Consider the following 26,571-nt stretch of genomic DNA (forward strand, 5'->3'; position numbering starts at 1 on the left):
TGTGCACTGCACTTTGCACCCTTTCCGTCAGTTTCCGCCGTTATCGTTAAATAGGTTAGGGGTAAAAAAGTAATTTGACAATATTTAATTGCATTTTGACCATTGAAGTTCAATAGATTTTTCATATCAACCCCCTAACAATTTTTTTTATAGTTGAATGTCAAAATTGTAAAAAAAATTGTTCGGGGATTGATATAAAAATTCGTGGAACTTTAATGGTAAAAATGCAATTAAAAATTGTCAAATTACTTTTTTACCCCTGACCTATTTAACGGTAATGGCGGAAACTGACGGAAAGGGTGCAAAGTGCAGCGCACAAACTTGTCTGGGGTGCGAAGTGCAATTATTGAAACTATTAGTACCAAAGTGATAATGGCCCAAATTAAAGGGGTGAACTATGCAATTAACCCTATATTTAGGCTTAGGTTTCAAGATTTAGAGCCTAAACCCTTTTGTTTTTTTAGTGTCTAAAATCCAAATGGTGAATTTGTGAAACCTAAAATATTAAAAATTGTTTAATTAGGGCTCACACTTGAATTTTAAAGAATTAAATTAATACTTTAAACCTAAAAAATATATATGAAAATATTAAAAACTAAAAAAACATACTTTTAAGTTACATTTTTTTGCCAAGCATTTTTAAGTTACATTTAATTGTTAAAATATAACATTAAGTGTTGTTTAAGGTGTCAAAACTAAAAAACTAAGAAGTCACGTGTACAAATATCATGAAGGTGAAACTTGAGTAAAAGTGTTAATCAGTCTGCTACATATGTATGTGATGAAGTTATGTGACAACTGTTGGGTTTTTATATTACGCATCTCCAAAGGCTTGTTAAAAGGGTATTTTTGGTACCATTCCGGAAATATGGTAGTCTTGTAACAAATGCGGCAAAATGAGGTAAAAATGTCATTCTTTCGGATTTAAATGCTATACCAAAAGATTCACAGTTTAGCATCTCATGCTTGAAAATTTACAATTTAAAAATCAAGACTTGCTAGTTTTGGCTGTTTTGCTTTAACAAATCCACAAAAAGCGATTGCCACTACAAACTAACCAAAAAAAAGGTACACAAGAAAAACAATGAAAAGAAAAATATTACATAAGAAGTCGCACACAAATAAAGAACTGCTTGGATGTTAGTGGGCTCTTCTAAACATGATTTCACAATCTCTCGACCGACTATAAATCCTTTCTATGAATATAGCTGGGCAAGGTCTACAGAAAACGCCTTCCTGATTGCATCTCTTTTTATCTTGAGAGCTGCAGTTACTAGACCAGTTTCAGGCGTCCAAGGTTCAGAAAGCAACTTGATCTTCGCGGGCAACTCAAACTTTTGCAGATGTGCTGCTTTACCTGCCTGTCAAATAAGAGTTCAAGGCGTGTATAAACAAAAGCTTTATAAAATTAATATACCGCAGAAGATGTGAAATGATACAGGACAGATTTTTAGAAAGATGAATTGTAATATAAAAACAAGAACAAAATGATTAAAGCAATGAGTTTTACGATTCCCAAGAATAATTAATCGGTATTATTCCCAAGAAAGTGTATAATCAAAGTTAAGTAATAATGTGAGGGTTTACATCACTTATATAGACTATAAAACCCTAGTACTAAACCTAATGGACTAAGATTCGTAACAATTGGGCTTTATTATAAATAACTTATTTAATTAATAAACTACTATCCCCACATAAAACACGAACAAATAATTTTAATCCTCTCTAATCTAAATACATATAAACTCATAAATAACATATACAAACAGTTTCCACTCCCGTTTCTCATTATTCTCCCCTTGTTGGAGAAAACTCGACCATGAGTTTTGTAAAAATCAAGATTCACACAACGATAAGATGTAACCAAGATGAACTTCATGTTGTTCTGAAAAAACGGTTGAGGTGCAAAGAACTTTGAAAACTGGAAAGCAAGAGAAGGAAGCTTAGGCAAGTACTCCGGAATTATGAAGTCTATATGCTCAACTTCAATAATATCAACAACTACTTGCTTTTCTTCAACTGAAACTTGCTCCACGTGAGATTTTGCATCAGAAACATCTTCATTAACATTTTCTATTCAACTTAAAGAATCTGATACAATCACATCATCCTCATTTAACTGATTTTCTGTATCACCATCTTCAATTTGTTCGACTTCAATTTCCCCTTTCAATTTTTTCTCATTCTCCAAATGCAAAAGACGTTCCACTTCAGATTTGAGGGTCTCAAGAGTCCTCGTTGCTTTCTCAAACTCCATTTTTAGTTCCTCATGTGCACGTTTGCGCCTTTCTTTACCTAACTCAATTTTGTACCTCTTTTCCAATCTCTCAAGCTCAATATATTGATTATCTAAATCCTTAAATGTAAGCTCATATTGAAGTAACCAACGTTCGCAACAACAAACATAGACTTCGTAGCAGAACTCATCACGTTCACAGTTAAGAATAGAAATGTTATCTTCCACAATATTAATTTGACGCTTAGTATGAGCGGACATGTCTTAAAAAACATGGAAGAACAAAGTACAATTGAAATAATTTAGGAGCGGATTCTGAAATTTCAGGGGCTGGTTGGAACTGCAGATTCTCAAATTTCAGGGGCTGGTTGGAACTTTCTGGAAGCTGAATAATAATTTATACAAAATTTGGGGGCTGTTTTATAACTCTTCAGACTTAAGGGTCAGATTGTAGTTTCTAGAGTCAAGGTAGAACTGTGACAATGGTGTATGTATATGTAAATGGAGAGAGAAAGGTTAACCCCCTTTGTTATTAACCAACACAGTGGTATACTGCGATATCCAGGAAAGAGCAAAGGCCGGCACGACAGTGACACTAATGAAGACAAATCTGAAGGTGGCATGCAATGACTCCGACAGCGGCTCTGGTGAGATTCCGGTGAGCGGCAGTGGTGTATTCTTCTACGATTTGATGCAGGAGATTTTTAGACAGATGAATTGTAATATAAAAACAAGAATAAAAGGATTAAAGCAATGAGTTGAAAGATTCCCAAGAATAACTAATCAATATTATTTCCAAAATCAAAGCTAAGTAAGATTGTGGGGGATTACATACTATAAATCCCTAGTACTAAACCTAATGGACTAAGACTTGTAACAAGCTTTATTAAAAATAACATATTTAATTAATAAACTACTATCCCCACATAAAATACAAACAAATAATTTTAATCCTCTCTAATCTAAATACATATAAACTCATAAATAACATATAAAAACGTTTTTCACTCCCGTTCCTCATCATGAAACTTTTATTTGAACATAATTGTCATGTTTAAAAATACAGATTCAGATAATGGAGCTAAAGAAGAGAAGAAACTAAGGATAGGCCTATATTGGAAAACAGCTACAGAGGGTGGTTACAGCTTGGGACACTCAATTAAAAGGAAGGAAACATGTCCAAAGGTCTCAATTGTCAAGTTAGAATCCAGTTTTAGCAAAACAAGTAGCGCCTAATGTTTTGAATCCTCTCCAATCTGAAGTTTATAATGCCCTATGACAAAGTTCAAAAGTTGTAGTGTCGGTACGCCTTAGCCTTAAATATATTTGTTACCTTAAAGTTATTCTATTACTCCCTTTTTTTTGATAGGTCATTTTAGAAAACTACCATTTGTTTGAAAATTAAGACGTTCTGGGTTCCTCATAAAAGCTGGATAATCTTTTATCCGAAATATCCTTATTGAATATACTATCATCTTTCAAATCTCAATTAAATATGGAAAACTGAAGAGTTTGTATCTACATTTCACTGTATGCATTACTACATGTATTAATATGTATAAACACGACAAAAGGAGAAAATGTATGGTTGTTGAGGATTCATGGGTTCTAAAGAATTATATATCAAAAATTGTAGAATCAAAATCTAAAGATTATGTAAAACAATTTTATAGCATAATGTAAATAAAAATAAAAATTTGTATTTTTTTGGATAATAAGATAAACTAATTATAAACAAAAAAAATTGATATAATTTCATTTTAATAATATTGTTTTTATTACTTAACGTTTAATTACTTCTTTAATAAAAACTGATAATATTATTGTTGATAGTAAGACCATCCCCAACCCAACTTCAAATTTGTACTTTAACACCATTTTAGTGTAAAATTATTCTCCAACCCAACTCTAAATCTTACATCATTTTGGTGTTGCACCAAAAGTTACACCAAATTTGGTGTCACACTAAATTTTTAAGAGTTTTTGTTAATGCCAACATTACCCTTGTTCTCCTTCCTAAAACAAAATTATTCCTTTTATATCCTACTAATTTTATTACTTTTGTACTTTATTTTTACTCTAGTAATTAAATAATGTATATAGTACAAAAATGGTGTAAGATTTAGTGTATCTGGGTTGGAGACGAATATAAAAATAGTGTAATTTTTACAGCATTTTGGTGTAAATTTCACACAAAAATAGTGTGATGCATTATAGATACTCTAAATGGAGAAATGGGAGAGACCCCACATAAGCCACATTATTCCAGAAGGAATTCCAAGGGCAGGATTGGGATAAAAAAATAGTATCAAGGGCATAATGAGAATTTACTAAGGAGTGAGGAAAGTGAAGTATTATTTATATAGGGTGAACAGAGAGATGAGGGTTTTTATGTTTTGTATTGTATTGTGTCTTGCATAAGAGTCCAATCCTCCCGAATGGTTGGCTAGGCTCAATTGTTGTTCTTCAGCTTTAGTTCATCAATTGTAGGCATATCTTATTTCTATTATTAATACACAGACCTACCTGAGCTTAATTAGTATTACTTGTTCTACTTGATTGTCTTTTAAGACTTATTCTCCAGCAAATCTGGTATCAGAGCCTAGATCTATGGGTTCTTCAAGTACAAATCAACAAATAGGTGCGTGGGAGGACGAAACAGTATCCTTACATGCCCAGATTCGAAGTACTATTGCAGAAGAAGTATCAGTTGCATTGAAAGCAGCAGTAGTAGCTATGGAAGAAGCACTTGCGAATCGTTTCCTCTCGAGTCTGGAGGACACTTTGAAGGGACAAGAGAGTAAGATTCAGAAGACCGCCAAACGCCTAGAAGGCCGAATCAGTCGTTCTAGGAAATATCCGGAGTCGCTTATCACTTCCATAAAGGATGAGCAGGTTATGTTTCAAAAGGAAATCAGATCTGCTATTATTGGGCTTCAATCAACACAGCTGGATCCAATTAATATGCAGGAATAAAACATTACACAAGGGGGAGTGAGGGTTTTTGGTAAGATTGGGGTTTCACAGGGGGAGAATGTAGCCATTCAAGTGGGTCTCCCATGGGTGATGTTGGGTTCACCGGATCTGGATCAGGTGGAGGACCGGGAGTAGCTTCTGGGTATAACGGAGTGATGGGGGAGCCCGAATTGGAGGCACAAACGGTTTGATTTGTCGTTGTTTGTCAACCCTGATCGGTTGGATACCAAGGGCTGAATGATACATTAATTTCTATCGTCTTAATGAGGACGAGAAAATTGAGGCCACCGTGGTCACTTTAGAAGGTCAAGCCCTAGTTTGGTTTCAGTGGGAACATAAGAGGCATCCCATTGAAAGATGGGAACAAGCTAAGGCATTATTCCGACGATATTCCGATCCTCAGCAGCCAGAACATTACAAGAACAGTGGTTAGCTCATAATCAGGAAGGTACGGTTTCTGAATACCGGCTCAAATTCATTGAATTACTGGCTCCTTTAGACAATGTCTCGGAGGATTTGGAGCTGGTCCAGTTTCTAAATGGGCTCAAGAGTAAAATTAGAGCTGAGGTACGATTACTTGGGCCCGTCTCTGTAGACCATGCGATGGAATTAGCCCTAATGGTGGAGGATAAGATACGCGTGGGCTCAAATTCAAAGGGGGAAGGAAGATGGGCCTTGGGCACAAGCGGGAAAAGTAGTTTTAGCAGTGACCTATCGAATTATTCACAGCGCAGCACCCATTCAACATATTCCTCACCCACCAAATCCAACTCGAGTTACGCAGCCTCAATTGTGACAACGGGTAACAGTGTGCTGCCAATTGCGAAACCAATAAGGGAAATAAAGAGACTAAGTGAGAAGGAATTACAATTCAAGCGAGAGAGGGGGCTTTGTTATAGATGTGATGATAAGTGGTCGATAGGGCATCAGTGTCGTCGGAAGGAATTGAGTGTTCTACTTACACAAGGGGATGAAGACAACGAAGGGGAGGACAGCCCTGACATCCAGTTGAAGGAAGATATAGGTGAATTGACGGGCGAGCGCACCCACCCAGAGATATCACTCAACTCAGTCATGGGACTCACAAGCCCTAAGTCATTCAAGTTTTCGGGTACAATTAATAATAAGGAGGTGGTGGTGATGGTAGATCCCGGAGCGACTCATAATTTCGTTTCTAAAGAAGTGATTGAGAGGGTGGGAATCACAGTGTCACCATCTACGACATTTGGAGTTTCCTTGGGCACCGGGCAGGAAATACAAGGGAAGGGAATCTGCTCAGCAGTTAAACTGGACTTACAAGGGATTGATGCCATCAAAGATTTTTTACCCCTTCCCCTGGGAAATTCCGACGTGATCCTAGGAGTTCAGTGGTTGGAAAAGCTGGGAACCACCACGATTAATTGGAAGCTACAGACAATTAAATTCAAAGTGGGAAAAGAGTCGATCATTTTGCAAGGGGACCTATCCTTAGGACGCTCAGGAGTGTCATTAAAGACAATGATCAGGCACTTAAAGAAAGGAGGTTCGGGTTTTTTGGTAGAATTAAACTTGCTGGAACAGATGAAGAAGGAACACGGGAGGCTGGATAATGATCAGCAGACATCTCCTGAATATTTGAAATTGGTGCTGAAGCAGTTTCAAAATGTGTTCCGTATGCCGACAGGACTTCCACCAGTACGGTCACATGAGCATAAAATAGTGTTACAAGAGGGGGCAACCCGGTCAACGTTCGACCATACCGATATCCTCAAAGTCAAAAAGAGGAAATTGAAATTCTCATCCGTGACATGTTATGTAACATCCCTATATTTTTATGTTTTTATAATTAGATTATTTGATATTTATTGTTCAATAATATTAGTGAGTTATAATTAAAATAGTCTGTGTAAGTTTATTTTTATTCTTATATTCAAAATATTGTTTTAAGAGTGTTAGTTAAAAAAATAGTAAGGCTTTTATAAAAAAAGTGTGGGTTTCAATAAAAAAAGAAGGAAGAGAAGAGTTAGGGTTTGCTAAAAAAATAAGAGTTTACGTTACTTTAATTAGGGAAGAGAGGAGGGAGGGAGAGAGAGATAGAAGAGAGAAAGAGAAAATTTATGGAGATTGAGATGAATATCAATAACTTTTTGGAGGGTTATGAATTTAGCGTTTGTGGAATTGCGGTTCTTTGTGATTTGTGGTTCTGAAATCGTTGTTAGCATTCCCGATGACTAAGAACGTGAGGTACGGATATTTTCGTTATACTATTAATCTTGTTGTACTTCATCGGATTTGTGTGCCTCGATTCTAGTAATCTGAATTCTTATAAATTTTGTATTTAATTCTCTGTTTATTGGATTGTTGTGATTCTATACTCATTAGAAAGCTAATTTGGTTATCTTCGTTTTTTGTTCTTTGCATTTTTTGAAATTATGCTTGTAAATATGTCAAAATCTGTTTGTGTAATCTATAGCTGAAATTTCTATTTTTGCGGCCTAACTTCGTAAATTCATTATAAATTGAATATTTGTTCAAATATTATGAGCAATAACATTCTGTAAATCTATTTTCGATATCTGCAATTCTAAATTATGTGATTTTGATGTTTTAAACGTCAAAATACTATTGTAATTAGGGGCTGGGCTGATTCTGTTCTGCAGTCCGCATTCATTTGTTTTCTGAATTAGTTGTTCATTTTTGACGAGCCTTACCATTCTGGAAAGGTCTTGGAATTTCCTACGACTTTCGTGGTTCGTACTTTTTCAGCTGAATTCATCTTTATTCAGTAATTTGGCATTCTTTGGAACTGATCAGATTTGAGTTTATCAGTAATTAGTGATTTTGTGTGATGTTTAGTTTTGTGATACTTGATTGGAGTGTTTTGATATTATTTTGATAAATTTATATATGATTTTGGAGATGTAAAATATTTGGGTGCGTGATCTTTGAGTATTTGTTTTGAGTTATTTATGTTATTTGTATGACTTAGGAGTTGTAAGACATCTGCCACGAGTGGATAATCTCGTGTTTGGCACCTCCTATGCGGTGTAATTAAATTGTATGGGCATGTCGCCGAAATTGTGGGACACGTATAGCCATGGCTAGTGTATGATTTGGCCTTTTGGGTAGCATGTGCTTGTTGCCATGCAAGCCCCCGTAAGATATTAGGTAGCATTTGTTTTGTGTTGTGCAAGCCCCTGTAAGTTTTGATGACTACATATTTCTGGATATCCGAAATTGTAGGACATCCTGTAAGTGTAAGATCGTCTCACATTTTAGTAAGTTATTTGAGTATTGTTTGTAAGCGTATGATTATGTGTAAGAGTATGATTATAATTTATCAGTTATGATTATGATTATATTATTTGTGATTATATTATGTGTAAGCTGTAAGATTATTTGATCAACATTGTTTGTTTTTATTTGTGAGTTGAGTAGTCATTTTCTAATTTTTTCATTCATTATTCATATCGTCATTCAGTCAGATATTTAGTTTTGTTCGCAATCTCATCATTTTAATTCTTGTTCAATTATATTCTCATCATATTTTGTTTGTAGCTAGTGTATTGTTGTGTATACGTGTATGAGCCTTTCGTTCACTGTCGGTCCTTTGTTTTCTTTGTTTTCCTCCGACAGGTATTCTTACTTAGGTTGGCTACTTACGGAAGAGTGCCAGTTGTGGAACTTTGAGTAGTTCGGCCTTTTTCTTCGGTTTTTGTTAGAGTTTACGGATTGTTGAGAAATTGTAAAATTTATCGGATTTTAATGGATTTTGGTTTTAAATAAGTATTATCTTGAGAAACCTTAATTAGTTGGGTTGTAAAATGTTAGATGCCCAAATTATACAAGTATCAAGCAGTCCTTTCTCTAGCCCTGTACTCTTGGTCAAGAAAAAAGATGGTTCATGGCGCTTCTGTGTCGATTATCGTGCACTTAATAAGGTCACAATACCAGACAAGTTCCCTATTCCCGCTATCGATGAACTATTGGATGAGTTGTTTGGGGAAGGTATGTATTTGAAGTTGGACCTGAAGTCGGGATATCAAGTGAGGATAAGAAAAGAAGATGTGCAGAAAACAGCATTCCGGACTCATTAGGGGCATTACGAATTTCTCGTAATGCCATTTGGCCTCACCAACACTCCGGCTACATTCCAAGGAATTATGAATGAGGTATTTTAGCCGTTTCTTCGCAAATTTGTCCTTGTGTTTTTTGATGATATCCTAATTTATAGTAAAGATGAAGAGAACCACAAGTCCCATGTGCAACAAGTCCTAGAAGTCCAGTTAAAAAATCAGTTTTATGCCAATTCAAAAAATGCGAATTTGGCAAGTACCGTATATCATATTTGGGGCACATAATTTCTGGTGCAGGGGTTTCCATTGACCCAACTAAAGTACAGGCCATGACTGACTGGCCCCTGCTTCGCAGCATGCAAGAACTAAGAGGATTTTTGGATTTGACTGGATATTACCGAAAGTTTGTGCAAGGGTATGCCAATATTGCATTTCTGCTCACGGAACAGCTCAAGAAAGACTGTTTTAACTGGTCAGAAGCTTCCACAACGGCATTTGAAAATTTAAAATGAGCAATGACAGTGGCACCTGTGCTTGCAATGCCAAATTTTAAGTTACCGTTCACACTCGAAACTGATGCATCGGGCTTTGGGTTGGGCTTGGGAGCGGTACTAATGCAGAACAACCATCCCATTGCGTTCTTCAGTATAATATTTGGCCCACGAGCACAAATGAAGTCAGTCTATGAAAAAGAGCTTATGGCTATAGTCTTGTCAGTTCAAAAGTGGCGTCATTATCTTCTCGGAAATAAATTTGAAATCCGTACAGACCAGCAAAGTCTCAAAGTTATTATGGAGCAAAGGGAAGTGGGGGCTGAGTATCAACGATGGATTTGCAAGCTTATGGGTTATAATTTTGACATTCACTATAATCCAGGACCAACAACCGAGTGGCTGATGCTCTGTCCCGAGAGTCTGTTGATTCAACATCTCTAAATGCGTTGGTCACTGTTGGGGGGGGGGTCGACTGGCCTGAGTTGCAGAAACAGTTGGATGACCCACTTATGCAAAAGTTGTAGGAGGAATTGTTGGCAGGTTCAAGTGCATTGCAGGGGTATACTTTTGAAAATGACATCGTAAGGTATAAAGGAAGGTTGGTCCTGCCTCCTCGATCAATATTGGTTGATAAATTACTCAAGGAATACCATGACTCTGCTATTGGTGGTCACACTGGAGAATTTAAAACATACCAATGTTTGGCTAGTGAATGGTTCTGGGTAGGTACGCGGAAAGCAGTAGCCAAATATGTGCTGAATTGTACCATTTGTCAGCGACAAAAACATTCGTCTTTGAAGCTTGCAGGTTTGCTCCAACCGCTGCCAATTCCCACAAGAGTTTGGGAGGACGTTTCTCTTAATTTTGTTTATGGTTTACCTCGTTCTAAAGGCCTAGATACTGTTTTGGTTGTCTTAGATCGATTAACCAAATATAGCCACTTCTTAGAATTGAGCCATCCGTTTTCTGCTGTTTCCGTGGCCAATTTGTTCGTGAAAGAAATCGTGCGTCTACACGGCTTTCCTTCTAGCATTGTCTCTGATCGAGACTGTGTTTTTATGAGCTTGTTCTGGCGGGAATTGTTTAAATTACAGGGTACAAATCTTCACAGAAGCACTGCATACCATCCTCAGTCCGCCGGGCAAACTGAGGCGATGAATAAATCAATGGAAGGGTATCTTCGCTGCATTGTGAATGGTCAGCCTCGAACGTGGGCAAACTGGCTATCATGGGCTAGGTACTGTTATAATATGGCGGTTCATTCATCTACTAAATACCCCCCATTCCAGGCTCTGTATGGTAGAGAACCCCCTCACTTGATACGATTTGAACAAGGCAGTACATCTGTGGCCACTCTTGAAGGATTGATGCTAGAAAGAGATGCAACTTTGGAGGATTTGAAGGCACATGTGCTACACGCACAACAATATATGTAGTCTTATGAAGATACCAAGCGTCGTAAGTTGGAATTGAAGGTGGGAAGCTGTGTATCTCAAGCTCCAATCGTACCAACAAGCTTCGTTAGCAAGACGACCCAATGAGAAACTATCTCCTCGGTCCTTTTCTCATTCTGCAAAGGATTGGTAAGGTGGCGTACAAACTGGACCTACCAGCATCGGCTAAGATCCATAATTTCTTCCACGTTTCTCAGTTGAAACAGGCTGTTGGCACTTCACCACCAAATCCTTCATTACCTTCTAATTTATCAGCAGACATGGTCCTTAAAGTTGATCCTGAGGCATTGCTTGATGTACGCACCAACCAGCAGGGGTCCCAGACTGTAACACAAGTCTTATTGAAGTGGAAGGACCTGCCAGAATGGGAAGCTACCTGGGAGGATCTTCACAATGTCAACCTATATTTTCCACAGTTCCGGACAAGGTGGCTGATTGGGCCCAGGGTAATGCAGGGACCCCGCATAAGCCACCTATATTAATCATGTATTCCAGAAGGAATTCCAAGGGCAGGATTGGGATAAACAAATAGTATCAAGGGCATAATGGGAATTTACTAAGGAGAGAGGAAAGTAAAGTATTATTTATATAGGGTGAACAGAGAGATGAGGGTTTTTATGTTGAGTACTGTATTGTGTCTTGCAGGAGAGTCCAATCCTCTCGAATGGTTGGCTAGGCTCAATTGTTGTTCTTCGGCTTTAGTTCATCAATTGTAGTCATATCTTATTATTATTATTATTATTAATACACAGACCTACCTGAGCTTAATTAGTATTACTTTTTCTACTTGATTGTCTTTAAAGACTTATTCTCCGGCAGATATTTAGCAAAATTATTAGTAAATGAAGAAGCAAATCAATACTATGGTCATGTACAAAAAATAGTAAATTAGTAAATTTGATATATTTAAATAACTAAAATATTATGGTACCATCAACCCACCATATATTTTGGTCTTATTCAACAAGACATAAATTTTGATCATGTCTGTTGTTTAGTCATCCACTTGATAATAAAAATCTATGGGGCTTGACGTACAAAAAGATAAAAGAGTTAAATGGAGCCCTCTGCAATGCATCATTGCTGGATTAAAAAACCGGTGGTTCCACCGGAAGAGCACCCTATATATATAAACATGAAGTAAATTCGACTAAAATAAAACTAAATTTTACAAAAAAAAAAAGAGTAAACCACCATAGAGTAAATTTTTATTTCCATTTCTAAATATACTATAAATTTGAAATTTGCAATATGATTTCTTTTGGTACATTTGTATTTCATTTTATAGCCGATGCAATTAAATTGTTTTGCTATTTGGCAATATATTTACATTTCCTTTCTGATTTTTAATTTATCATACTTTGCATGAGTTTAGATTTAAACTTTTTAACCCAGAAAAATATATTACAAAGGTATAATGATATACATGTCGTTTGGTCTCCTCTTCCCTATTTCATGAATATTCATGGATTGTTATTTAGTTTTCTTGCTTTAGCCTATCCTTTATCAGTTCTTCTATGTTTTCCATTGGTATGTTAGGGTCTTTCTTTCAGTATCGATTGTTCCCAACTCACTTCAGTTGTAAAGTTAGCCCCCTATGTATTAGTCTCTTTATTATATAAAAACAATTATCAAAAAAAGGCATAATGATATAATTTTATTTTTAAGTTCATGATTTTTTAATTTAGTTCGGTGGTTACATTTATTAAAACGCTTGTAAATTTTGTATTTTAACATAATGCAAGAAATATAATGATATTTTAAAGTTGTAGTATATACACGTAACAAACATTAACTATAAATATATATAAACTAAAAGGTTAATATGTTCAGATAGATTATTGGTATTCTTACTTAAAATTAAAAAATCAATTTTTAAAAATTTGGGTCAAAAGTTAGTTTTGTTAATGGTGATGCAAATTGCAAACAAAGGAATCAGAGGAAAACTTTTAAATCTAAATCCAAACTAAAATGAAATCTTGATAGAGGTACTAAAGTAAACCGACAACTATCAACGATCAAACAGCATAAACACTTTTGAAATATGTTTCTAGTATTTTTTTTTCAAACATGAACAAGAAGAGAAGAGAATAGAGGATTTAAATTGAGCTTCAGATTGAAGTAAAAAGGAAAAGTGATGTGCCAAAACTATACATTTTAACTTCAAGCGCACAATTTTCGTTATAATATTTGAGATTCGTCGGCAGAGACTAAATTAATTTCGCAAATTCTTAATTTTAAACTTAGGCGAATTAGACCAATTTAATTTTGAGAGGGGTTTGCTTTTTTACTAAAACAAATATTTAAGGAAACTACCGAACTAAAGACAACTACGAAGTGTAAATTACACCAACTACTTCCTAAAAGTACAGTCTACAAAAATTAATGGGCTAACAATTAAAACTAGATTAACAGAATCCAAAAATAAAAATGAATAAAAACTAAGAAAGTAGCAGACTCAAGGATACAAAGACATGGGCTAATAAATGCATTTCTACCGTAAAATGAGTACTTTCTACTTGAAATAACTTTTAAATGGGATGGAATTTTTACTAAAAAGCTACCACAACTATGAATAGTTTAGCATTTCAATAGTTAGTCATTTAACGTTGTTACTCCCTCATTTACAAATAACATGTCCACTTTGACACTTCTGCACATATTTTAAGATGCACTGAACACATAAGTTCGTCAATTTTTTTCAAATTTTCTTTTTGTAAATTAAAATTAAAATATTAAACTTTTATTTACAAAAATAAAGTTCAAAAACTAATTTGTATAGATTTGTGGTCAATGTACCTTAAAATATGAGTAAAAATTATAAGGAATAAGTGATTTTGGACGGAGGGAGTTCAAAATTAATCACCCAAATGAACTTAAATTAAGGAAATTTGGGGGATGAGAATTTGTTTGCACGGTATCGTAATCCTAAGATAAAAATTTGTAAATATAGTATGAGATCTTAGAGTATATGAAAATAAAAATAACCAGAAGGCTATGGGATTAAAAATTTGGTAAAAATAGTTCTCGATATCTATAATTTCTAACAAGAAAAAAGTTACATTTGCTTGAAGAAGAGGTTTTGGATCATATGAGTTACATAACAGAGAATACTTCACATAAGTAAATTGCAAAGCTTTAACAAATTTTGAAATACTCAATGGAAGTCGATAAATTTTTCGCATATATTATATGAAAACTTGGGTTAATATTTCTCGAAGATCAAGTTTATTTAAGATCATGTGTCTTATTTAGAAAGGCTCCTCATCTGGAATACCATAAGTTCATAACTGAGATAGGCAAAAACATGCAAGATAATCTAATATTTAAAGTCCATAATCATCATATAACAATACCCACAAATTTCTTTTTTTTTATATTTTTTTAAAGAAACAAAAAAAGTTTGGCCTTAATACTCCTCCGTCCCACTTTACTTGCCCTTTGACTTTTATAGGTATTTATTGCGCATTGACGGCATAATTTCACAAATTATTTTTTTTTCATTTTTTTTTCCTAAATAAAAGCAATGTTGTTAAGACGTCGCCTAGGCGACTAAGCAGTAAATTATGGGTAGGCGTCTGACCCGTCTTCATTTTCAGTGGGTAGGCGACGCATAGGGGCGCCTAGGCGGCTAGACGACGTCTAAATCCGTCCAAATCCGCCTAAGTCCGTCTTATTTTAACATGGGCTAACCCAGTCTATCTTTGAAGTCAATCCAGTATCCTTTTATATGGCCAACCCATATTCAAGTTATAATTACTACTAATTGGCATCACACTTAACCCTAATTAACCAGCAAGACATAGATAAGCATCTCCTGGCAGTGATCTATTAAGTAATATTCTTATTTTTCTTCTTATATGTTAGATACATACATATATATACACGCGTATGTATATGTATTATATGTATGCACAAACTACAAACATATAGCATATATCATATATTTATGTATGTACTTTGATATGTAATTATAGTATTTACTCTTTGGTTGTGTATGTAATGGCTAAAACTATTACAACTATGAATAAAAGTTTATATATCAGATTTTTATTAAGGAAAAAAAAAGTTAAAAAATAATTTGTAGAACTATGCGGTCAATGCACTTTAAAATAGCAAAACTCAAAGTGGACAAGTAAAATGGGATGGAGGGGATACATGTTTGGCCAAAAATTAGTGAAATTACCTTCACAAGTGAAACAAGCACTTCCTTCAGAGTTTCTTCGTTCTGGCACAAGTCTGGAAAATCTGCATACTTGATACCTCGATTTTGTGCCCATTCCTCCAATGCAGACTGTGAAGCCACCACTAAGGCCACACAATAACTGTAAAAAGAATCGGCATGAAGCACTATAACGTCAACGTAAGGGCTGCTAACCAGAGCAGCCTCAACCTGCAAATGAACAAGTAGTCTTTAGTGAAGGTCTAGCTAACATACAATTAAAATAAGGTAAAAGAGAGAACAACATATGAATGTACCTTTCCTAGAGATACATATTCTCCATGCTGAAGTTTCACTATATCCTTCTTACGATCAATTATCTCAAGACAACCATCAGCATGGAATCTCCCTATGTCACCTGTGTAGAACCACCTCATTCCTCTCTCATCAACCTTTGGGCAACAAAGGAAATTATAATTCATTATTACCAGAGAAAATCTTCATTTTATCGAGTAAAAAAATGGAGTATCGAGTAAAAAAATGGAGTTGGTCAAAATATTGTTACCACTACAGTTCATATTACAAGAAAACATCTTCCCCGAGTAAAATAGGAGTTGATCAAAATGTTGTTACCTTGTACACTTCTTTTGTCTTCTCGTCGTCGTTAAAATATCCAAGAGTCACATGTGGTCCACCAACAACTATTTCCCCGCGAGGCATAGGAGAATCATTTGCTGAATAGCCACCTTCAGGCCAATCTATCAACTGAAACAAATAAAATGTCACAACATGATGGCAAACCGTATATATATATCTATATATGGAAATTGCAGGTACTTCATTCTTTCTTTTCTTTCTGCATTTTCGTTTGACTTATACACATTGAATAAATACATGATTGATGCGAACAATTACTAGATGTCGGAGCTGAAACTCAAAAACAAAAGTTTACCTTTTATTTATGTGAGAGACTTTGCGGTGAAAAAGATACCCAAGTCAAAATAAACGCATGGAAGCTTTTGTGTGCATTTGCATGTGCGTGCATGGGTGTGCACATGGGGGCATGTGGGTGCGTGCAAGTCAAGAACTCAGTCCAATTTTATTAATTTTTTGGGTTGCATGGCTCAAAATAATGCAGGAGTTGGGTAAGGCTCTTACTCCACATGTTTTTTAATTGATACTAGCATAGTAGCATGAAATCGGAGCCAAGCATGGGCTGATTTTATGATTTTTTTTTAAAATAAATATATATTTTATTATATTAAATTTACATAAATATTAAAAAAAACATCTAATAACATTAAATGCAAAACTATTTTATTAGGTATAGAAAGTAATAATTGTATTTTATTATAGATTAAATAAAGAGTTCCATATAGTAGTTATAGAAATACATATTAAATGTGTTAATATTAGTTTCCAAATTAATTATAGTATTATATACAGCTAGGAATTAAGTTATAGATTGTCTACATTGAAAGTTAAAAAAAAAAAAAAAAAATCTTCCACCTAGTAGAATCATAAATATTCTAAACCAATATTGAATTATAACCCATATTAAGTAATATATTATGCTAGAATTTAAATTTTTTGTAGGACTCCAGAACAAATAAATTTTGAATTATTATTATCATCAAATAATGATTTAACAATGATCTTCTTGTTATACAATTACATATTAGTTAAAGTTATAAAACAATGAGGTTAGAAAAAACATGTATAAGCTTAATTATTATATAACATTTATATTATGTTTGTAGTTAAATGCCAAAAAAAGTCATAACTAAATGTGGTATTGTGGTAAATTTGTAACATACCATTGAAAAAACCTTTTGGCATTCAACAAAGATAAATAGATGGTAAAACCAAATTTACTATCTTAAATTTTAATTAAGTGTGTTTGAACAGTCAGTATACAGATGAAAACTTCTATGGTTGTGTGATCAAGAAGCAGTTACAGATTATTTATCAACAATGTAGAAGGATACCCTTTTCACAGTAACACTAAAAAATCATGTGGTACTGCACACTTATATACAGGAAAAGAAAAACCTTATACTGAGAGTACTCAGTGGTCCTCCCTGAAAAACATATATACCCAACTCTTTTTTTAGACTTTAAAAATTAGCATAATATTGTATCTTTATAAGATATATGTTCATTTAACTTCGTTATATTTTATGTTTTTTCACTAATTCTTTTCTAGTTCTAGATTAAAAATTGATAAAACACATATATCATTCCGTATGATTTTGGCCCACTTAACTACATGTCTGGTTTCACCACTGGTAAATCAATTGAAAGTATTTAGTAATTAGCATACTTGAACACTTCAAACATCTAGATATGAAAAGAGTGCAATAACTTTTACTGCAATTACATCAAAGTTTTTTTTTTGCTAAAGTTACTTCAAAGTTATAACAGGCCACTAAGAACAAAACTGAACGGTCTATGAAACTTTCTGGTAAAAAGAATTTCAAGCTAAATTATCTTCGGTTATACCTTTATAATGGAGCAAGGAATTGGAGGCCCAACACGACCAACAGATGTATCGTCATACTCGGTGAACGTTGCTCCAGCACAAGTTTCTGTAAGACCGTAACCTTGACCTATTGGAGCACTAAGAACATAATGGTATTAATACGGAAGAAAGAAAATGCACCATAAAAACCTGTAACCTACAACACAAAAAAGGAGAGGCAACAACAGTTTATTAATAAATAGTTCTGAATTACGAGTTCTACCGCAACATGGTGGGAAATTGACGTTGCAACTTTGTCCAAATGGTGAAGCATTAGAAGGTATTAAAACTATTTGTGGCTAACAAATATATATAGGAAGGTAATCTGATTGTAAACATCACTTGAATTAAAGAATTGGAGAGAGTTTATTGGCTTTGTTGTTGCCCTACAATCCATGATGGAAGATTATGTGATGTTGAGGGGTAGAGGAGTTAGTTACACAGGAAGGTCACATGTGCGACACATTAACTAAAATTTTGAGTATGTATGCTTGTATATATTACATTGTAACTGATTTCTGTTGTTTTCTTATGTATGTCTTATGATTTACTCTAGAACAACATTATGTGTCCATGAATCAAGCATGTATGATATAGAGACAGAGCTAGAAAAATCACAAGGGTGATCGACTAGGAGCTTACAAAAGATAATTTAAGAATATATAAGAGTAAAGTGCACTTTGTGTACTTGAAGTTAATGTGTCAGACCACCTGAGATACTCCACTTCAGAAACTATCATGTGCTATACTGAACTTCAGTTTTCGTTACGAAGTGCATTTTTCCGTTAAAACTATAACGCCATTAAAAAATAGGCTAAAAGGAGGGGTAAAATAGTCATTTACCCTTCATCTTCTTTGTTTCTTCTTCCTCAACCCCAATTTCACCATTAAAATATATTTTGAGAAATTAAAATTTTAATATCTCATTTATTTCTTAATGAAATAAAGTCATTCAAGTTGTAATAGAATCGTCGCTTTCTCCTCTACAAATTGATAGTAATTTTATTATCAAAAATTTACTTCCAAGAATTTTTTTTTACATACTTCAAAATGAATTTAACATACCCATTTCAGTTTTTCCGGATTATGTAAAAAACTACTCGTCTCATTGTTGGTTTTAATGCAATTGTAAAGGAAAAAAAACGGTTTTAATGCAATTTAAATGAATGCATTTCATTGTGATATGAATGAGATTTACAAGTTTAAAGCTCTCAAAAGGATTGTCAATGGTGGAAATGAGTTTGGGGAAGAAGATGACTATTAAAAGACGAATATACCCCTGACTTTTCTAACAACATTAAACAGAATCAAAGGAGATATACATAGTGTAACGAAAACTAAGTTTAGTATAGCACGTGTTGGTTTCTGAAGTGGAATATCCCAAGTGGTCCGACACACTAACTGCAGGTACACAAAGTGCACTTTACTAGACGTTAATTCGAAGGGCTGGTAAAATGGAGGTAATGTAAGAATTGAACGGCTTACCCAATACAAATATTGATGAATCTTTGAGTATTTCCAGAAAGCGGGGCACCTCCGGACAGCAGAAAACGAACACGACCACCCAGTATTGCTCGAATCTTTCTAAATACTAAAAAGTTCCAGATAAGCCTTTCAAAGCCCCATGCTCCAAGCCAGCTGCCATTTATTGCAGATAACCGACGAGCATATGCCAAATCAAACAATTTCTTTGATAGCCCACCTGTTGCATCAACCTGCATATAAGGAAGTTCCTTACATTCATGAGTCTCCTTATATTGATCTCGCCTATAGAAATATAGAAACTACGGGGTATTGTTTGCATAAGAAGGCGCGATATTAACACCTTTTTGCGCACACCATCCCTCACTCGATCAAGAATTGCTGGTACAGCAGCCATTATCGTTGGAGCCAACATAGAAGCATCCCCCTTAGTTCCTCTCTTTATCTTGTTTGATGTATCAGTTAGTGTCAAGGGGGACCCATATCCTATTGACATTCCCACAGAAACAACTATATTCTACAATATGAACATAAATATAAATATGAACAATTGAAACAAATCTGCAGTCAGGTCTTCAGTAAGAGAAGTATAAGGTAGAAACTATTAAACTACTCCAACTATGTAAACCATAAATCTCGAGATAAAACAGGCACCTCGGCTGCTAGTTCAAGAATATGTGCCAGGGGTAGGTATGCTAAATAAACATCCTTGTGTCCAAGGCGAGGAATAATTGTCATGACAGCAGAAACTGTAGCTAAAATATTGCTGTGGGTCATCATTACTCCCTGCATGAAGTGAACAAGCCATTAGTGCCTCGGTCCGGTAAAGTAAACATGCATACATGAGTTCCAAAGTAAGAATTTAGGTAAGGTAAGTTGTTACTATCACAACATGGTTACTTCTTGGATTGAAATCCCCTAAGTTACCCGGACTCTTCAATTTTTCCCTGAGACCCGTGTCTAGCGGACATGACATGGGTGTGAGTATGGGATCTGAGTCGGATCCTTCATATAGAAACCGGACACTTTAACCTTAAGAAATCTAGTTCAACATAATTTCCAAGGCCTCACAACAACTTAATCATCTTAATTATAGGGAGCGATGTCTATAGATTACTATTTTCATGTTATCATTTTGATTTATGTTTTAAATATGACATAAACAATTATGTATATGTTTACTTTATGTGGTAGAAGACACGAATTTACAAATGTAATGTATCAAAATCGGTATAATTTCGCTTATGTGAAGGTTATATGCTGAATCCCCGCACCCGTGTCCGATTTTGAATCCATATCCACGAACCCTAAATTTTTAAAAACTAAGAGTCCGACACTTGGATCCGTACCCGTATCCGACACCAGTTCCGAGTCCAGGTAACTTAGAAAATCCCGCAAGAGCAATCTGAAACAACTAAAATGTATCGTGACCTGGAAGCATACATACTAACCTTTGGTAATCCAGTACTTCCACTTGTATACATTATAACAGCAATATCAGCTTCAACAGGTAAATCAGCATCAACTGGATTCTCTCTGCCAAGTTGCTCTATTTCTGTGAAGGATGAGATTGTCCAACTACTACTTGCTTGAATTAATGAGGAATGAGATGGGATATCATCATCCATACATATTACATGTTTTACGGTGTCAAGTTGTCCACTTATATCTAGTAGCTTCTTTAACTCTCGCTTTCCGCAAATCACAGTTGTAACTTCCGTCTGAACATTAAAGATAACATTTTTTAATAGTGATGACAAGAGGGATATAATAAATCAAATCTCATGTTCAATATCTTTGAGAATATATCGTTCTTCCTTTCAAGTAGTTGCAGAAGAAAAGGAAACATACTGTATCCCCTAGCATACAACAAGCATATATAGTAATTAAGATATTGATATCCTAGCATACAACAAGCATATATAGTAATTAAGATATTGACACTCGAAACAATTTGAACTGGAATTTGCCAGATAAACCGCATAATTACATGATGTAAATATGTAAAATGCAATCTGTATTTCTTGAAGTTGTCTATCTGGTCAACAACCAACTATTAGTCTATTAAGTTTTGATGGCATCAGCTCAAGATGATTTCTTCCAAGATAATTATGTGCTCCAAACACTGTTCCTGCTACTTTCATTACCAAGTATGGTTTTTGTGCACTACAAAACTCCTACATTAAACAACCAAACTTCTTTTACATTTCCAAATCCTACATACGTGTAACTTTAAAAATTATTGGATAGTATACATAACTCTATTTTTGAACTTTTGAGAGGTAAGCATAATATCAGAGCTAACATTTTCACAACCCTAGCAGCCGCTGCTGTAACATCTGCACATACATCTATACATATACATAAAATATGCACAAATATAATATATAATAAAATGATTACTCGTTAACACATCTACAACTCTTATTTGGAACTTGCTATATGCTTATAATAAATCAGAACCCTTTTTGTACTTTTATTATCCTGATCCTGCAAGAAAATACATAAATTCCTTAAATCTGTAACCTTAATACAGAACCCTCTATTAAAATTGATAGTTTTTTTTAATATTGTCGACCACATTCCGATTCTGGTCATTTGATAACACTTTCCAGCAATCAATCACCTCAAAATATACAATATTCCTGGAAAAATAATAAGATAAATATCCAAATTCTTTTCTCCAGATCACACGGAATTCATTTCAATATATATCTGTGATCAGTTTACATGAGTTTAATAAATCAGAACCACTACTGTTGCATTCAGTCAGCCATTTATATAAATAAAAGGGATAAACAAAGGAAGGACAAATGGCAGAAATTATGCTGCAAGCCCCAAAAAAGATGCATTAGAAAAATTGAAACAATACCACTATCATGCTTAGTAGATGCATGAGTCATAAAATAATAGTGTTAAATTAGATGAGTGTCAAAACTACAATTAGAATTTCTTAAAAGTATCACTACTGTATCATTTTTATTATGGAAAATGTTTTGGGTGAAATACAGAGGATTCTTTCCGGATCTAAAGATATGATCGTAAAATCTCAATCTAGATGAAGAAGCTCGTAAAGGAGTATTCTATTAAGGTAGCATATATAATTTATTTCCAATGCCATCAAAAAAGTGCTGACTTTGTACTTCTAAACAATCTGCAACATAGTACGAACAGGCACTTGTAATGGAACAGTAGATATATAGTATCAACTAGCTAGTGCTAGAATGATTAAAAAAAGGCTAATAGTAACAGACTCCAAAGTGAAAAATATCAACTTTTAAAGTAGAAAAAGTCATCTGTGTTGAATTGGTATTAGATACATTGCAAGTCCACCCAAATATAGTTTTAATTACACTTTTTCTCAAAGAAGTTACTATCTCTTTCAACTTGGATAAAATTAGAATACAAGCATTAACACGCCTGGTTCAAGTCCTTTCAGTTTGTACACAATAACAGAGAGGGTAGAGAGGGAGAGAGAGAAAGAGAGAAAGGGGGGGGGTGAGTGAGGGGGGGGAGAGTGAGGAGGGGGGGGGGGGATATTATGTCATGCTGCTGTTAGCATGCAGAAAACAAGCAGAATCATGTTTTAAGAAGTCTACACATAAAGCAGCAAAAGCTTTTCTTTAACTTAACTCTAAAATAAAAGTTAAAGATACCTCATTTAGGGAGTGACATAAAGCTTCCTCCCCCAAAGATGCATATATTGTCACAACTGTGACATTGCGTCTGAAACAAGCCTGTTACAAGGCCACAACCCTTTGTTATGTTTTATCAAAGATTTAGGATATAAACATGACCAAAGATGTATCAAATTAAGAAGGAAGAAAGACATGGACTGCCTTTATGAAGGCTTAAATACATAAGGGCATGAAGAAAAGGATGCAAAAGAAAAACCATAACTAGGGATTGCTATTGAAGATTTTTACCTGCAAGGCAAGGAACCATTCTTCTCGTGTATCGGCAAATATAGCAACACGTTCGTCAATTTTATGACCAAGATTCACTAAACCAGAAGCAAAGTTGCACACAATTTCAAATGCTTTGCCATATGTCAACCACTCATAGTCACCCAAATGAAGCTTTTCAAATGAGCGTCCGTCTCCAGAAAATTCTAGTTCACTGGATATCAGTCTCCGAGTTCCAAGAAATCTCTTCTCATGGTGCTTCTTGCACGAATAGTCAAAAAGCTCAGCAAGTGTTGAAATGCCTGTCCAAGCTGATACAATGGGGGTAGCAAATTTTTTATTTCTGACAGCAAACCCAGGTTCCCCACCAACATCAGTAGGAACACCGCGATTCTTCCCGTTCTTAGAAGTCCGTAGGAGAAGAGTCAGTACAAAAGGAACAATGACTCCAACAAGGTATGGACCCATCTCTTATAAAATACAAGCTGAAGCCAACCACCAAATCAGGTCCTATAACAAAATCCAATACCCAGTTGGCAGGTTAGGTCTATTAACAAAATTATTACATCTGAATTTTTTCACCAGATGTCTGACAAACCCCATGCTCAAACAATGGACACATCAAATGGAAAGTACTGCCAAAAATTTAAGCTCCCAGCCTTTAAACTTTTTAATGCATTTTAAGCTTTTAATGTGCCGAGATTTAGTGATATAGAAATTTAATATAATACCCTTCTAATACAAACGGTGAAATTGCTTTTATCTTCATACTATCTGCTTGAAATATGACACCAAATGTTCATACAGAAGTCTGAAAAATTCTTGTGATAATGGAGACATCTTAATCAAATACATTTACATAAGACTCCTTGAGAAGTGACATGCCAGAGAACAAAGGATCACAGTCTCACATTATTAACTCGACATTAACTTCCATTTCCGAAACAAACTAAAACATCAAAAACCCAAAAGGGTAAACTAAAATTATTGAGAATGAAAAGCAACAAAGTTATGGTATACCCTTACATAAAAAAGTTGATTTATTTTAACAAATGTGCGGATAACAAAGAGAAGGTTGTGAGATTGAGCACAAAGAAATTCCTGAAACTTGATGAAATAATTAAGCAAGCACTAGTACTAGTAAATTACAGATAGAGAAAGGCATATAGAAATTACAAAAAAAAAATAATGAAAAAAACAGACAATAAATTACCAAAGTACATGAAGAAGAAGAAGAAGAAGAAGAAGAAGAAGAAGAAATAAGAAATGCGCATAAGGTGATTAAAAGACATAATGAGAATGCAAAAGTGAAGGGCGGGTACCTCTGAGAAAAAAGAATGCAAATGAGGGCCACCAACAAACTTAAGAACAATTCTGAGAGATCAATGAAGGTGTAGGCTGAGAATATATGGCGGGTGTGTGGGGGGCGAACAAAGCGAGAATACTACTAGAGTAGCAGCTAAGTGTCACAAACCACAAAAACTTATGGCTGCTACCTCCTGTTTCCTTTTGTTTTCCTCCTCTACCTTGTGTATTCTCTTTTCTTTATTCCTAAATATTTCCCCATTTCTTTCCCATTACTTGTTACTTGGTATCGTTAATATTTAAAAATTTTATTAATTCTATTATATTATAATTTTTAAATATTTATATAAATATATAATAATTATAAATTTATAATTTAAATTATAGGATAATCTGTTATCATAATTTAGTAGGATAAGTACACTATGTCTAATAGTTTAATAATTTAGTAGTTTAACGGATATATAACACTATTTATTTATTTTTTAATAATTGGATAAATTGTGGTCGTAGTTTAGTAAGAAAAGTAAACTATGTCTAGTATTTTAACAATTTAGTAGTTTAACGGATATATATGGCTATTTATTTATTATTTTAATAACCAAAATTCGGGAAAACTGTTAAACAAAATTATATCTCTTTCCGGTTATTATAGTATAGTATGGATCCCATTAATTTTCATCAATTTCTTTAACCACTATACTAAAAATAATCTTATTGGTATAAAGTAAATCTCAATTAAATCTAAATAACCGGTATAAAATTTATATTATTATAATTATAAAATAAATTGTAAATATTTAAAATATTGACTTTTTTTCTTCAGTTTATCTATTAATCATTCACGTGGTAATTTTAACATGGAATTTTTAGGACAAGTGACAAAAATAGCTGAATTTGAGTAGTAGAATAACCAAAATAATCTATTCCAAAAAAGTGACCACTTTTAACTGACGGAATACGCATATTACACCTCATTAATTGCCAAAACGCATTTTAAGTTGGAATATTAATCATACGCATTTCAAGTTGGAGTATTAATCAATATTTTCTTTTATCATAGATAACCCGCAGCCGCTATCTTTCGGGTGCGCACTGGCTAATTAATCAATATTTAGTACACAATATACATGTTTTGTTAGAGTAATTAGACTGAATATGCATATATCAAATGTGTATTACTATTATAATAATATAACTATAGAATTTCAGGTGGCATCATCACGTTACCACATTCTGTATTTCAAACACGGACATCAAGTTAATATGACACATTAACAAAATTTAATAATCCATTTAATAGTTAAGGATTGTGTTATAGGGAGAATTTCGTATAATAGTGTTGTGGAGGATAATGGGCGGAACAAGGATCAAGGACGGTGTTTGAGGGCGGAGGAAGGTTGTTTGGTGGTGGCTGAGCTTGTATGTTGACTCCTTAAGAAATAATAGGGTTTTTGTTATTCTCTTTCAAGTGTCGACTTATGTCTTATACAAGTGCCTACGTACCCTATTTATAGGGATCAAGCCTCACGTAGTTCTTGGGGAACAAGTCACGTAGGCTAGGGTTAGGGTTCTCCAACCCATGCAGCCCAAGCCCACGATAAAGTCTGGCCTCCAGCCAATTAGTCACGTAGATTTCGACCGGCTCCACACGCTTCCTACAATCTCGCGGCATATCCACATTTCTTCCCGTAATTGTAGGAATCACCGTGTCGGCCCTGAAATCTACGAGCAACTCAGTCATCTATGAGTCACTTTCCATGTTGCACACAAAGTCTCTCGATGCAGGCCGGCATGGTCACCTCGGCCCGCACCACCTTTCTCTTCGAGTACTACAATGTTACCTCTGTTTTCATAAGATGTGGGCTTATGGGCCCAGCCCGCGTGTGGACAACCGAGCCCAGCTCGAGTACTTTCACCTGAGCCCATCTCGCGTGAAGTCACATGAGCCCACCTCGCATGTGGACACCTAAGCCCA

The 26,571-nt window shown here is 34.7% G+C and overlaps 1 protein-coding gene across 2 annotated transcripts; it reads right to left on the reverse strand.

Moving 5' to 3' along the window:
- Positions 1 to 897: 897 nt before the first annotated feature.
- LOC141720207 (long chain acyl-CoA synthetase 9, chloroplastic-like) lies at positions 898 to 24,807 on the reverse strand. 2 transcript variants are annotated; one of them, XM_074522555.1, is made up of 12 exons: positions 24,611 to 24,805; positions 23,310 to 23,798; positions 23,040 to 23,120; positions 20,835 to 21,104; positions 20,038 to 20,169; positions 19,727 to 19,900; positions 19,387 to 19,616; positions 17,883 to 18,000; positions 16,014 to 16,145; positions 15,698 to 15,832; positions 15,405 to 15,611; positions 898 to 1,361 (listed from the first exon to the last, which is right to left on the reverse strand). In XM_074522555.1, the coding sequence occupies exons 2-12, from the start codon at positions 23,754 to 23,756 to the stop codon at positions 1,197 to 1,199; spliced, it is 2,091 nt and encodes a 696-aa protein (XP_074378656.1). In that variant the 5' UTR covers positions 23,757 to 23,798; positions 24,611 to 24,805; the 3' UTR covers positions 898 to 1,196. The 2 variants fall into 2 exon arrangements, with proteins under 2 accessions (XP_074378656.1, XP_074378658.1); XM_074522557.1 differs by lacking the exon at positions 898 to 1,361 and adding an exon at positions 1,412 to 2,920 and having other exon boundaries at positions 24,611 to 24,807.
- Positions 24,808 to 26,571: the final 1,764 nt, after the last annotated feature.

This window comes from Apium graveolens, chromosome 4 (genome assembly GCF_009905375.1).
Source record: "Apium graveolens cultivar Ventura chromosome 4, ASM990537v1, whole genome shotgun sequence".
Classification (NCBI taxonomy): Eukaryota; Viridiplantae; Streptophyta; class Magnoliopsida; order Apiales; family Apiaceae; genus Apium; species Apium graveolens.